General features: G+C 40.4%; 2 protein-coding genes across 3 annotated transcripts in view; both read right to left on the reverse strand.

The window, feature by feature from the left end:
• crtc3 (CREB regulated transcription coactivator 3) overlaps window positions 1-11,095 on the reverse strand; it is an 86,100-nt gene extending 75,005 nt beyond the window's left edge. The window contains exons 1-2 of the mRNA XM_056278352.1: window positions 9,827-11,095; window positions 1,272-1,382 (exon numbers count right to left, since the gene is read on the reverse strand). Coding sequence (XP_056134327.1) covers window positions 1,272-1,382; window positions 9,827-9,958 — 243 coding nt within the window. The 5' untranslated portion in view covers window positions 9,959-11,095. The remainder of the gene's footprint in view (window positions 1-1,271; window positions 1,383-9,826) is intronic.
• Window positions 11,096-11,325: 230 nt separating this feature from the next.
• iqgap1 (IQ motif containing GTPase activating protein 1) overlaps window positions 11,326-14,343 on the reverse strand; it is a 63,595-nt gene continuing 60,577 nt past the window's right edge. For both annotated transcript variants that reach the window (XM_056279235.1, XM_056279234.1), the window contains one exon: window positions 11,326-13,200. In XM_056279235.1, coding sequence (XP_056135210.1) covers window positions 13,087-13,200 — 114 coding nt within the window. In that variant the 3' untranslated portion in view covers window positions 11,326-13,086. The remainder of the gene's footprint in view (window positions 13,201-14,343) is intronic.

Raw genomic sequence — 14,343 nt, forward strand, 5'->3', positions numbered from 1 at the left:
TTGATGGACAAAGAATTTAGGGTGAGGGGAAGATGCATCTAATGTCAAACATAGGTTTGTGCTTATCTATTAGAGACATCAGAACATAGTTATAACATGTTTACACAAATTAAAAAGGCGAAATATACAATATTTTGGCTTTCCTGAATTGCCCAATATGACTAGTAAATATCAATGGCGACTGATGAGCGATAGTGATCCTCCTACCCAGAATTCTGTATTCAGAAACATAGGAGCCAGAGGCTGTCTGAGTGTTTTTGTTGGTTGGCAGCAAATCTCGGCAAATGTGCTGTAAATCCACTACCTTTCCATTTGAATTTGGCTGTCTTGTTTGAGTGAGAAAGGGCCAAGTTGTGTGTCTATTTTGATTTATAGTCATTTAACATGGTTCAACAAGCAGACAGAATTGACACACAGCCCTTTTAGGTTAAAACCCTTTCTGATAATTCCAAATGCATAAAGAATACACAAACCTCTTTTGAACAAAGACTGAGGTTTCATTCCATTGAATGAACGCTAACTATAATTATCGAGTGGAATCTAGAAGCCACTTAAACACAGAAGAGCCTTAATTCCTGATAGAAAGGGTGTTTGGACTGCATCACACTAAGAGGGCTTTTTTCCATCCAAACCTAGATTGATTTCTGACACCAGTCACAGTGCAGGGATCACTGCTCTATCAACTGCAGTGACTCAAAAGGCCATTCTTCCAAGCAACAAGGACACTTTCACCTGACTCCTACATGTCCTGGTCCTCTCCTCAGAGAGCCCAGACAGATACAGAGAGGCTGTGTGCTTTGTAAGGAGAGCTAGGAATCACCGCAGCCAGAGGAGAGCACTGATCTACTTTTCTATCTCTGCTGGTTTTTAGAAGATCATCTGAATTATTTAAGAACCCCAAGGGAGGCTTCTTTGCACTTCTTAAAAGGCAAATGTGGTGTTAGGTTGTTTTTTGCTGTAAGTACAGAGAACATTACATTAGAAAATCATTGTGTCCAGGCTAGACAGGTCTTGAGAAAACCCGGGTTGAAAAGAGGACCTTACACTTGATAAAGGACTGTTATTACAGAGCGAGCAGTGTTTGCCAGAAAAACATCACTTTCCCTTCTATAGACAATGCTTTTTGTTAGATGGGGAGTATTAAAAAATATGAATGAGGAAAACATTCAGCTACACTGAGCACAACATTGGTACAACAACTATTATGAGAGCACAAGGATTGTAAACAGTCATGTAGCCTTCCCTGGCACAGTACTGGGCCAAGGTCCCACCTGGAAGTCCATGCTGGCATGGTCAATCTGGTTGACATTGGGCAGAGAGCCTCCATAGTACTGATTCCTGGACTGTGACAGACGCAGTTGCTGGATCTTCTGAAACTGCACCTATCGGTCAGTGGAAAGAGGCAAAAAATCATGCATGACTATTCTACCTTGAAGACACAGACAGGCTGTATATGTACATGTATAGGCTTCCTGTTAAAGTAACTTTAGTGGTAATTAGGGGACACCTTCATGGACACCAAATTTCAAAGACATTCATTGTACTATCAAAATTTCTGTGTTACCATGTGTGACCATATAGTGCAACATACAACCAGTTAAAAGACCCCAAGAAACACAGCATGCAAACTGACGTATATCCAAATGGAACGCAACTGTCGGGTGAGATTTTGTGAGGAAAAGGAGTCTGATTTGACAAACAGCCAATAATGGCAGGGCATGTGTAGATGAATGAAGACACTGACATGCTGTTGGCTAGTTTCAATTTGGTGGTAGAGCACTCGTCGTCTCTATCTCACACACATTGGACATGTTTTAGTGTACGGCTGCAAGTGCACAGTGATGGAAATTAAATATTACTATATTATTCAGAAAAATAAAAACTTCTTTTTTGTTGCCCCCCCACCTTTCTCCCCAATTGTACTTGGCCAATTACTATATTTTCCGAGCCATCCTGGTCGTTGCTCCATCCCCTCTGCCGATCCAGGGAGGGCAGGCTGCAGATAAACATGCTTCCTCCGATTCATGTGGAGTCACCAGCCGCTTCTTTTCACCCTGACAGTGAGGAGTTTCACCAGGGGGGTGTAGTGCATGGGAGGATCACACTATTCCCCCTCCCCCCGAACAGGCCCCCGGACCGACCACAGGATGCACTAGTGCAGCGACCACATCGGGCTTCCCACCCGCAGACAAGGCTAATTTTGTCTGTAGGGACACCCAACCAAGCCGGAGGTAACACGGGGATTCAAACCGGCGATCTCTGTGTTGGTAGGCACCGGAATAGACCACTACACTACCTGGACGTGAGAAAAACATTCTTATATAAAATATTTTATCGTGAATTTCTAGAAAGGTGTTAAATAGATGTAAATTAAGGACAGATAAAAGAGTTAACAAGAATGAAAATACATGTTTTTATTTCATGGGACATTTAAAGGAACTGAATCAATTGCAAGGGGACAAGTGTATCCACTTACAATATTTAAAAAAAAAAAAAACACACAACCAGCACGGATAGGAAGGATAAAGGAAAAAGGACCAAGATGGTGCTAAAGTAATAAACCTAATAAAGCAAATTCTGAAGCTACCTTAGTATTCAGCTGTTCAGGGAAATATAATAATCCTAAGAATTCTGATTAGTCGTTGGTACTCAACTCATTCCTAGTGCGTTTAACAGACCTTCCACAGCCTACATGTTGGGTAGGATACCCCAAACTTATGTAACTTTTTAGCCCACAGGAATAACAAAAAAAGACCAACAACAAGGGGCACAGGACGAAACTGACAGCATTTGACCTATCAGAGAAGAAAGCCCACAGAAACATAGCTTTTGGTTAATATGCTGCAGGTAGCAGTTTCCGATTGATTGATGAATGTACTGCTTTCACTGCTGATGGGAGGAAGTGTCTTGCTAAACATGAACCAATGGCACAAGATCTAAAACAGACAAAGGGGAGTAGAAGAAAATAAAACACTATGTACGTACACATCAATTCATAGCATGTAACAGAGAGAGCATAACATCCCTGTGCATCCAAAGCAACCCTTCACCCTCTGAATATTTAAATCAGTAGGCAAAGGCTATTTGAGCTAATTTGCATGTAAGGTAGCTGCTACTCTACAGTGGAAATACCTACGTCAGACCAATTAATTTACATGTTAACCAAGGAACTTATTAGCAAGTGTGTGACCAACCGCTAAAATGTTTTCATCTTCCTTTCTGCTATGTAAATTAGCATACATCTGACATTTTTTGCCCTCACAAATAAAAAAGTTCTCATTACATCTGTGCATCAGCAAACATTTAGCCCACATATTCAAGATGTCCTACATACGTAGGTGCTAGCGTATGTTATCGTGCGATGGCCTTGAACTTTTAGGGCTAAATATTAAGCTGCGATCACACTTAACAAAAGATTCTGTCTTTTAAGATTACGTGTCTCACTGTGACATGTCGTGACAAGATTATAATCTTGACATCAACCTGGTCAAATTGTATGAACGGCAGAAAAGTTGATGACACATTCTGTGTTTGGCTCAAGTATGGCTTCCGATTCCCAACAACACAAGCTGGTAGGTGTTATGCTGACAGTGTTTTGCGTGAAAGATCATGAGAAACATAAACGACATCCAATTGGTTGCGGAACACTTTCTCTTCGCCAACATGATTCGTGTTTACAATGTTCCCCGTGTGGGCGTGATGTCTTTTCTAGAAATGTTCCAATGGTTCAGTCATTGGATTTGGTTTGTAAGCTCTGTCAAATATACACAAATAAGTCCAACATTTTCTGACACTGCTAGACCTGTTACAATGTGAAACTGTGTACAATTGGCAGACGTAGAGCCTGTCACATTCGATGAGCCAGGGCTTGAGGAAAATGTAGGTCCTAGAATTTCACCCATGACACGTTATTAGTCTGAGATTATAAAAAGTGCTGGAAAATGGGTTAAAATGGTACTGTCTGTATGGGGCACTTAAGGAAGAGGACCTTAGAATTAAGTGCACAACCGGTTTAAATTACTTATTCTCATTCAAACTGAGCTGTACTTGGAAGCACCATTAGCAATTCAATAAACAGTACACTGAGAGGACACTCTAGGAAATGGTTGATATGGCTAAACCAGTGCCCGACCAACAAGTCACCAGTACGAACCCACAGCCAACAGAAGGGGGCTTGTTCTGCCAAGGTAAGGTAAACAAAGACAATCATCAGTTGCAATCAGGAATAGGCGTTTCTTCCAAATGCTGCTGAAAGGGCAAAATTTGAATTTCAAAGAATGACCTCATTTGATTTTATCAATGGATTTACACAGACAGGATAGAGATGATCTCTCACAGTTATCAACATGACGTGCTATGGTCTATTAGTGCTAAAAAAAATGTACAATGATTATTAAAAAACATTTGGATATGAACCTGAAGGGCTCACAATGTACATCATACTGACATTAAAGGCAGATGATGTGGGAAACCACAGTAAAATTAATCTACTATTATTCTTAATCCTTATTCATATTCCTACATTTACATGATAACAATATGCTACACTGTAGAGCTTTGGTCAAACACAAACAGCTGTTGTTGATGCTGATCCATCAAAGCTACACTGGGACCAACTACACATTTTAAGACGCCACGGTTAACTATAGGAGACAAGTTAGCATGCAGTCAATCAGTTTCCTGCTTCTCGTGAGAGCCTTGTGCCAACATGCCCTGCCAATAAGCATCCATGAGAAAGAAAAAAAAACAGGAAGACCAAACAGGTTATTTTCACTACTCATTTCGACAACTGCTTCAGCATCCAACTACAGTGAATACTAACCCCCTCTATACCTGGTATTAACATGTGATCTGTATTTGGGTATATTACTGATGAGAAAAAAAAATTCATGTAACACATGGTATATAAATGAACACAGCTTACATGGGACTTGGAATGTGATAAGATCTGCTATCCATGCAGCATGCCAACATTGGAGAGCGGTTTCTACTCCCTGAACAATACCGTCAACCTGCATGCAGCTAGTAGTTAAAACGTATTGCAACTCATTCTAAGGGTTGCATTCACTCAGACTCCCAACTCTGACAAAAACCCATTCCCAGCTGATAAATGAGATGCTTGTAGTTACATTCAAAGCCATTGCAAACACAACTGTAGTGAAACAACTTGCTGTTTCTGTAGCCCGTGTGACATTAAAATGACCGCTTTAAAAATATATATGAACAAAATTAGCCTACCTTTATTCTTGGCTTATTTGAGCTATAATGAATAAACTGTCAACTGTATCAGGAAGGTTTATTTTTCCCTTCATTTATAAAAATACATATTACTCTCATAAGGAATGATCAACAAAAACAGTTACAAACCAAAACTATTTAAACAATAATGGAAAAATATAGCAAAAAGTGCTATGACACAGGAAAACATCAAAGAAGGTTGAAGTCCATGGATATTGCTAAGAATAACCAGATATCAATAATGCATTTTGTATACCTAAATGGAGGAGACTCAACAGTAGCAAAGGGATGTAACCCATCCATCCATCCATCCATTATCTAAGCTGCTTATCCCAATTGGGGTCACGGGATGCTGGAGCCTATCCCAGCATCCCGCATTGGGATTGGGCGGCAGGCGGGGAGACACCCTGGACAAGCCGCCAGTCCATCACAGGGTCAACACATTCCAACCTAGGGACAATGTGTCCCTAGGTATGAATGTGTGTACATGGACTAATGTGTGAAAAATTCACACATACACTGATAAGCCAAAACATTATGACCACCTGCCTAATATGCTGTTGGTCCTCAGTGTTCTGCCATAACAGCCTCGACCCGTGAAGACATGGACTCTACATGATCCCTGAAGGTGTCCTTCACCACAAATGTTGTCACTGCTTGGTGACATTCATCCGCTTTCACCTTGCTCATTTTCCCCTTCATGGCTAAAGTGAAAGGAGTATCTGTACTAGAGGGGGGTCTCTGGGGATGTACCGGAGGTGGAGGGATGCTCTCTGAACTCGTTATCTAAGAAAAATACACTACCGTTCAAAAGTTTGGGATCACCCAAACAATTTCGTGTTTTCCATGAAAAGTCACACTTATTCACCACCATATGTTGTGAAATGAATAGAAAATAGAGTCAAGACATTGACAAGGTTAGAAATAATGATTTGTATTTGAAATAAGATTTTTTTTACATCAAACTTTGCTTTCGTCAAAGAATCCTCCATTTGCAGCAATTACAGCATTGCAGACCTTTGGCATTCTAGCTGTTAATTTGTTGAGGTAATCTGGAGAAATTGCACCCCACGCTTCCAGAAGCAGCTCCCACAAGTTGGATTGGTTGGATGGGCACTTCTTTGAGCAGATTGAGTTTCTGGAGCATCACATTTGTGGGGTCAATTAAATGCTCAAAATGGCCAGAAAAAGAGAACTTTCATCTGAAACTCGACAGTCTATTCTTGTTCTTAGAAATGAAGGCTATTCCATGCGAGAAATTGCTAAGAAATTGAAGATTTCCTACACCGGTGTGTACTACTCCCTTCAGAGGACAGCACAAACAGGCTCTAACAGGTACTATTTAATGAAGATGCCAGTTGGGGACCTGTGAGGCGTCTGTTTCTCAAACTAGAGACTCTAATGTACTTATCTTCTTGCTCAGTTGTGCAACGCGGCCTCCCACTTCTTTTTCTACTCTGGTTAGAGCCTGTTTGTGCTGTCCTCTGAAGGGAGTAGTACACACCGGTGTAGGAAATCTTCAATTTCTTAGCAATTTCTCGCATGGAATAGCCTTCATTTCTAAGAACAAGAATAGACTGTCGAGTTTCAGATGAAAGTTCTCTTTTTCTGGCCATTTTGAGCGTTTAATTGACCCCACAAATGTGTTGCTCCAGAAACTCAATCTGCTCAAAGAAGTGCCCATCCAACCAATCCAACTTGTGGGAGCTGCTTCTGGAAGCGTGGGGTGCAATTTCTCCAGATTACCTCAACAAATTAACAGCTAGAATGCCAAAGGTCTGCAATGCTGTAATTGCTGCAAATGGAGGATTCTTTGACGAAAGCAAAGTTTGATGTAAAAAAAATCTTATTTCAAATACAAATCATTATTTCTAACCTTGTCAATGTCTTGACTCTATTTTCTATTCATTTCACAACATATGGTGGTGAATAAGTGTGACTTTTCATGGAAAACACAAAATTGTTTGGGTGATCCCAAACTTTTGAACGGTAGTGTATATATTAGAATAATTTGTAGACATAATTAGTTTACCTTCAAGAAAAAAGGTGAATGGCAGCTCATCTGTGTTTTTTGTACCTGAACGTGAGATGTTGCTACTGTTAATGTTAACTGTATCTGGGGCGTTATTGCAGCTGGGAGACGGCAAAACATCGAACACAGGACATTCCTTCAGATTCATGGAGTGTTGAAGTAAATGTTTCATCATATTGGAGGGTCTTTCTCCCTTGCATGAAATATCCTTACTCCAGGTGTTGCATTTTGCTTTGGTGTTATCTTTTTTTACTGAAGCTAATCCAAACTTTTGAGGATTTGTTGCGGTCAGCCATGGTCCAGGATGTAAACAGAAGTGTCTCTTTTCACATGCTTAGTTGATGTACTACATAACATGATGTGACGTTAGGTCCATGTAGCAGGTCCTGGCAGGTAAGTGCAACTTCCATGGACTGTAAAATGCTCACTGCAGTTCACCCGGGAGCACAACTGAAATATATAAAAGTTAGGAACGGAAGCAAAACCAAAACGCACGTGTCTTATCGAATCCACGGGTCTTGGAAATTTGGAATCCGTTGCAACTTGGAACCGGTTCTTGATACCCAACCCTAAAGGTAAAGCATAATCGTATCCATAACCTTCAATTTTCATCTTATATGCAGATATGGGATGGCGGATAAATGTAGGAACTTGTAGAAACTTGTCTTGCACATGGTTGGTCGTAAGTGGCAAGTGATTGATAAAGACATGGGATCAAAACAAAGACTCAATGTATCACCCTGACATTTGCCAATTTAATGATGAAATAGCTTTGACAAAACAGAGAAATTCTTATTTCATTTCTGAAAAGATTCCATCACAGTAGGGGATGCAGTCAGGCACGAGTAAATTAAAAAAAAAAAAAAAAAAAAAAAAAAACATCACTGACAAATAAAACCATACTTTAGTGCAAACTGGGCCTCTTAAACTCCATCTACTGGTGACTGTAGCAAACACTGAAGCAGCTCCTTCTAACTCCAGTTGTTTGCCGACAGCATGTTGGTGCCCTGACCAGCCTCACCAGCTGCAGTCTCACAGGGGTCATTGACAGTTCATACCTTATGGTGACCGCAACTCAGCAGAACCTCTAACCACATCCTCCACGAATAGCCATTCAAAACTCTCCCTCTCATAGAAGCCCACATTGTGAGCCAGTGGTCTAGAAATAACATGAATAGAAGCTTTATAACCTCTCAAGAGACATTAGATTTATATTTTTGAATGTATGCTTTATCCTTGCACGCAATGGAGAGCAAAAGAGATCGTAGCTCCCTTAAAAGAATTCCCTTTAAAGAATTTCTCAGAGGAAACATGTTGTAATAAGCTGTTGTGACACCTTGACATTTACGAATAAGCATCTAAAATGGATCCTGCGGGAACACTCTGATCTCAAGAATTAAGATCCATGTGTGTTCCCTCTACTAAGCAGGTGTCCTTTTGGGTTTGAAAACAAGAACCTCTACAAAACCAAATCAAACATTAGCATTCTAAATCTTCCCTTACTCATTTCTATCCGTTTCACCGTCTCCTTTTCAGAGAGACTAGTCAGCATCCACACACAATAACACTCTAACCACAGTCTGGCCTCTCTCAAACCCTGAGTATTATGTTTTGGTTCTGTAGCAGGGTGAAAGAAGAAAGAATGAAGATGCTTTTGGACAGTTTACCAAGAACTTTTGCAGTTTCTACAGTCTTCAAGTTAGCGTTACACTTTAGTCTATTAAGAGTCATTTGGACATATGCAAATTATAGCAGCGGAGAAGCTTATTTTTTCAATTCTGCATTGAAAATGAAGATGTGCCATTACTGTTGATCAGTAATGGCACATCATGGCTAACTCAATATTTCTTAAGCAGTTTGCCTGTCGTATTTGGGTGCAAAAAGGCTGGGGGTAGAGAGACATCCATATTTATGATAAAGCCTATAGGAGATAAAAGATAAGATCCCTGATGGAAGTCCTCCTCTTCCATAAAGAAAACCTCCGGTCCGGTTGCCAAGGAGACCGGATGAAAGTCACGTCTTCCAAGTTGGGTACTGATCAAACACAAGTGAACGACAGAATACAACCCCATCTGGTTTTCAGGAAACAAACATGTGTTTTCTATGGGGCTTTGGTCACAGAAGAGACTCAGGCAATTTTTTTGGCGCGGCGTCAATTTCCAAACAGCCACTCTCCCATTTCCTGTTTCAGAGCTGGCAATATTGAGAAAGTTCTACATGTAAATTCTCACATGGGGCGACGTTTTAAACACTGCCACCATATCAGTTTAATTTTTGATCGGGCAAATTGATGAAGTTTTAGGGAAAGTCTGCAGAATAGCGACAGTTACAGCTACCGAGAATGAATCGAGAGGAAAACTTTATTCACCCGAATGACATCTCGGACCAGACAGTCACATATTCCTATTGAGCAGTCCATCAAGAGAGCGTCCTCAAGTGAAAACGACGTGTGTGTGTGTGTGGGGGGGGGTGTTTAGTTACACTAAACACAACTATTGCAAACGTGAACTTACAGACAACCCGACAAAAACAACAATAACAACAAAGAGAACTTACCCTGGAAACAGTCAGGTCTGTCATAAGCTGTTCGAAGGCCCGCGTCTCCTCCGCTTGCTTCTGGTTGTGCAGCGCGATCTTCTCGCTGAACTTCCTCGGGTTGGAGCCGCCTGTGCCCGGGGATCCGGACATTGTGGGCCGCAGTTTGGAAACTTCGGCTACTTTAGAAAACAAAAACGTCCACTCAAGAGTCTGATTTTCTGCCGCACTCGGGTGACGTCTCGTCGAAATCCATCAGGGTCTGAAACAAAACGTGTCACATAGCTGCCTCGGCCTAAATTAGCCTGGAGATGAAGCCCCGCAGAGTTGTGTTGTGTATCTGAATAAACGAGGTTTGTTCGTCGCCCGTGCGGCTAAAGCTAAAGCTGCCCCCCACCCCCCTTTTAATGAAGTTCTCCTCTGCCGCCCGCTAGCTTAAGTCGGCGAGATAAACACCGCAGTTGTAAGAAGAAAAAAAGCGAATGGCGTCCACGGACTTAAAAACTTGCGTATAACTTGCAAGCAAAATACCGTGCTATTTAAACTTGCGTGCCGGAATACCGGGATTTACTGTTGGCATTTCGCCGGGGAACTACTTGTTTGAGTCTGGCGTTAACTAGCATTCTCATGACGTTAGCGGTTAGCTAACGTAGCGCTTCGGGGCTACAGGTTGTCGTAGAGGAGGACAGCCGCGGCTAGCTAGTTTTAGCTTCAAGCTGTCGTCGGTGTCATCTCGACAATTCTGGCGAACGCAAATCTGCAACAGTTCCCAGTTTAGTCAAACGCCGGGGATAGATGGGCCACAAGCGACTTCGGCCAGCGACTATTAACGTCAAATAAAGTGATTAACATTGTTATCAGTGTCTCTTTAATAATAAACCGAGTTGGCGAGCAAAGGTTTGCTCAACAATTCGGATTTCAACAAGTGTCCACCGATCCGGACCAAAACAGACTACATTTAAAACTCTTCTTAAAAATGTCTCCTAACTAATCAACTCAACGGTAAAAAAAATACACACGGAATAAACGGTAGTAATCCACAAATTAACCATCAAATTGACAGTGCAGCGTTGCTCCTGATGCCAGTCTTCAGTTAGTTAATCCACGCACAGCACGGGGACGCCAAACAAACATTTGTCACATCCAAACAAGCTCCATATTGCCTGACGACTCAGCATAGAAGAAAAAAAGAAAACCCGGACGATAAATCAATTTATCTGCGAAATTTCTGCAAAAAACAAAAACAAAACTCATTTGCCGTTGCCTGTCAAGAATCCCCCCAACACACACCTCGACTTGTTATCCTCATACTGAATGAAAAACACCGCCTGCCTGGTAACGTCGAGCGTCGACTCCACTGGTGTCCACAAGACGGCGATAAAGCACCGCATTTGCTTTTATTGATAGTAACAGCATTATGTTGTTGATGTAGTGTTGTTTTCATTATTATCGCTCATTAAATGCATATCCGTTAAGTAAATGCAGATGCTTTTTCATTAAAAGCTCATGTACTGTGTGGCAAATTTTTAATTTACTCTGATGTCTGGATGCTGCAGCGTATTTGGACCAACTTGTTTGGACCAAATCGGAAAATCCTTTCTTTACAAACTTCTCGATCTGGCTTGCAGGTTTCAGATTAGGGAGGAAAATACACGTTGCATCTATAAAGCTTTATTCTAAAACACTAAAATACATTTAATGGATTGTAGAGGGCAAACAATGCACAAAGAGTCTCCAACCGAATTTTTAGGGGACACTGTCAATCTCTGAAAAGAGAGCTTTACAAGAAAAAAAAATTAACATCTTGTTCAATTCATCTATGTAGAATATCATTTAAAGCCTTCTTGAAATAAATCAAACTCTGAAATAATGAATATTTTCTACAAAAAGGATAGCGTCGAGTGACTGGACTCACATGTCTAACCATAATACTGCACATGTTTTAAGGGCCGATAACCTCCCTTACATGTCGCCCTTAGCTTTCCAAACATTTACCATAGTATATTGTGGACCGACAACATATGACATACATAGGGACATGGTCTGCTGAATCCGTTAAAAAAAATACATAAAATAAATCCATGCTCAGTATTTATTTTAAGACTTCCAGTAAATCCTATCCTATGGCTTAGAATAGTAGAATTATAGTGTGAACTTGCACTGTGCTTACTAAACTGTCTGAATTCCTTCTGTGTTTCAATTATACAGGACAAACGCGAAAATAAAAAAGAAATCCTGTCTTTACAGTTGAGAAAGCAAATGAAATCAGCACACTTGCACATCCTTGTGTGCCCTAAGTACAAGTGCATGGAGGTTCTCTACTCTTATCAGAGTGTCAGAGCAAGTCCAGTCGTAAAAGGTGGGAGTGATGTCCCCTGGTGGATGGGGAATGTAGCAGGGCCGTAGTCATGACAACTTCCACCAAGTCCAAGACAGAAACAAACAACAAAAAAAAAAAACCCAAAAAAAACCAAGATCATGAACCGACTCCGAATGATGGGGTGGACTGTAAAATGCAAAAAACTGAGAAAAGATCTTCTCTGAACTAAAATGGTAGGAAACATTTTGCATAAACATTTATAAATATGATATTCGGCTGTTTCCAGCATGGGACACAATATGCAGGGGGGGGGGGGGCTCATTTGAGTTTTATAGTTCTTTGAGATTTCATTTGCATTGGTCCTGGGCTGAGATACAAGTTCCTAGCCAAGATATACGAAAATATCAAAAGTCAAAACAAAGACGTGGAGGCTCAAGCCTAGGATAAGGCCAATACAACCTCGGAGTGAAGTACTACAGCACTTTGGTACAACTGAAAGAAATCCAGATGTCTGTGCTTAAGTCTGGTTTGCAGCGGAACTAAAAGGTAAAAAAGAAATATTAAGAATTTCTTTACATAAAACATACATTTTACAAGGAACTGAAACCCATGTGTAAAATATGTGTAATATTCTAAGCAAAAATAAAACAAGTTTTAAACCTTTGACCGACTTGCAGGACCAGAGAAGACAATAAGCAATAGACTGCAGCAGACTGCATCTGGCATGCACAGACATTTCTATGAAAAGTAAAGCACATAAGAAGTTGCACATGATTAAAAAAAAAAAAAAAATAGTGCACATAATATTTGCATTGGCACATCAGACAAGTGCAGAGGGGTGAGTATGGGGACAAGTGGGATGGTGACAGGCGGAGCTTTCAGCAAATCTGTCGGTGGCTGTTGCGTGTTTTGGGTTTTTTTTTTTCATAATCAGTCTGTGGACCCACTCGCCCTTCTCCTTCTATTTTCCATAGAATTTCTTGTTGAGCAAGAAGATGAGCAGGTTGACGTTGATGGTGGCCCTGTCAAAGAGTTTCATCACAGCCACGCCTTCATACTGGAGTTGGAGGAGATCCTAGGGCAAGAGAAAATAAACAATGAATAACTGGAAAAGGCTCAGTTTTCTGAAGATTTGTGGACTCGCCTCAGCTGAACTGCAAGTTTAGTGTGAGTCTATGATGAGCCAAGAGGGAATTTTAACATCATCAGCATTCTTCAGTTGAGGGAATTACACTCTACCTTTCATTTTTACAGGGAATTTTTTTGAAAAAAATTCTACATCTCAAAAAATATAACAAAAATTTGAATAGAAACAAATCGTTTAAAAAAAGATCCTGATCATCTGAAAAATTGAATGGCATTCGTACCTTAAAGTAAGACAAGATAAGTAACAAAAAAGTGAACAGAATAATAATAATAATAATAATAATAATAATAATAATGATAACTTAGGTTAGGCCCCCTTTCACATTTGGCTATAAAATATGTTTTGCATCTGGACTGCATCTAGATATGATTTAGCTACATTACATTTAAATCTGTTATTAAAATGTGTTTCCAGCATTCACACTGAGATGTAATTATTCACCCCCCAGCAAATGCAGATAACCATGCACACTACTTGGTCAAAGTTACGCAAGAAAAACCACATCTGCCAGCCAGGCTATGCTCACTATAATAAACATTTGTCAAGGTGTGCTGTTATTCACAGCTTTCTCAATTTTTTTAAATGGAGGAATAAACTGCCTCAGTTATTGCAGTTATCACACTGTGGGCAGTGTGATTATTAGTCTCAGTTTCAAGACACAAATTTACTTTGTTGCATGCAAGAAACATACAATATTGGGCCTATCCATTCTTTTTCACTTTATTATTTGCTAGTCCCCCCCCCCCCAAAAAAAACTGCTCTATGTAGGGCTCCTCTCTTTCTTTCCCACTTGTTACTATAGACTTCTTTCATTTTAGTCACATCGGTGCACAATGTGCAATCAAAGGTTGTGACTGGTCAGACTCGGGCGTACTGGAAGCGCTTGATTTAACACACAGAATTTCAATTGCTTTGAAAAAATAATTTAAAAACTTCAATAATGCCAAATTACATGATTATCAATTGTGGAAACATAAAATTCCAATATCCAATTTACAATTAATTTTGCAGCCCTACCAGATCACAATCCATCCTCAATGCATGTTAGGCGTATTTAGGTTTGGACCTGTA

Source organism: Lampris incognitus, chromosome 4 (genome assembly GCF_029633865.1).
Source record: "Lampris incognitus isolate fLamInc1 chromosome 4, fLamInc1.hap2, whole genome shotgun sequence".
Taxonomy (NCBI): domain Eukaryota; kingdom Metazoa; phylum Chordata; class Actinopteri; order Lampriformes; family Lampridae; genus Lampris; species Lampris incognitus.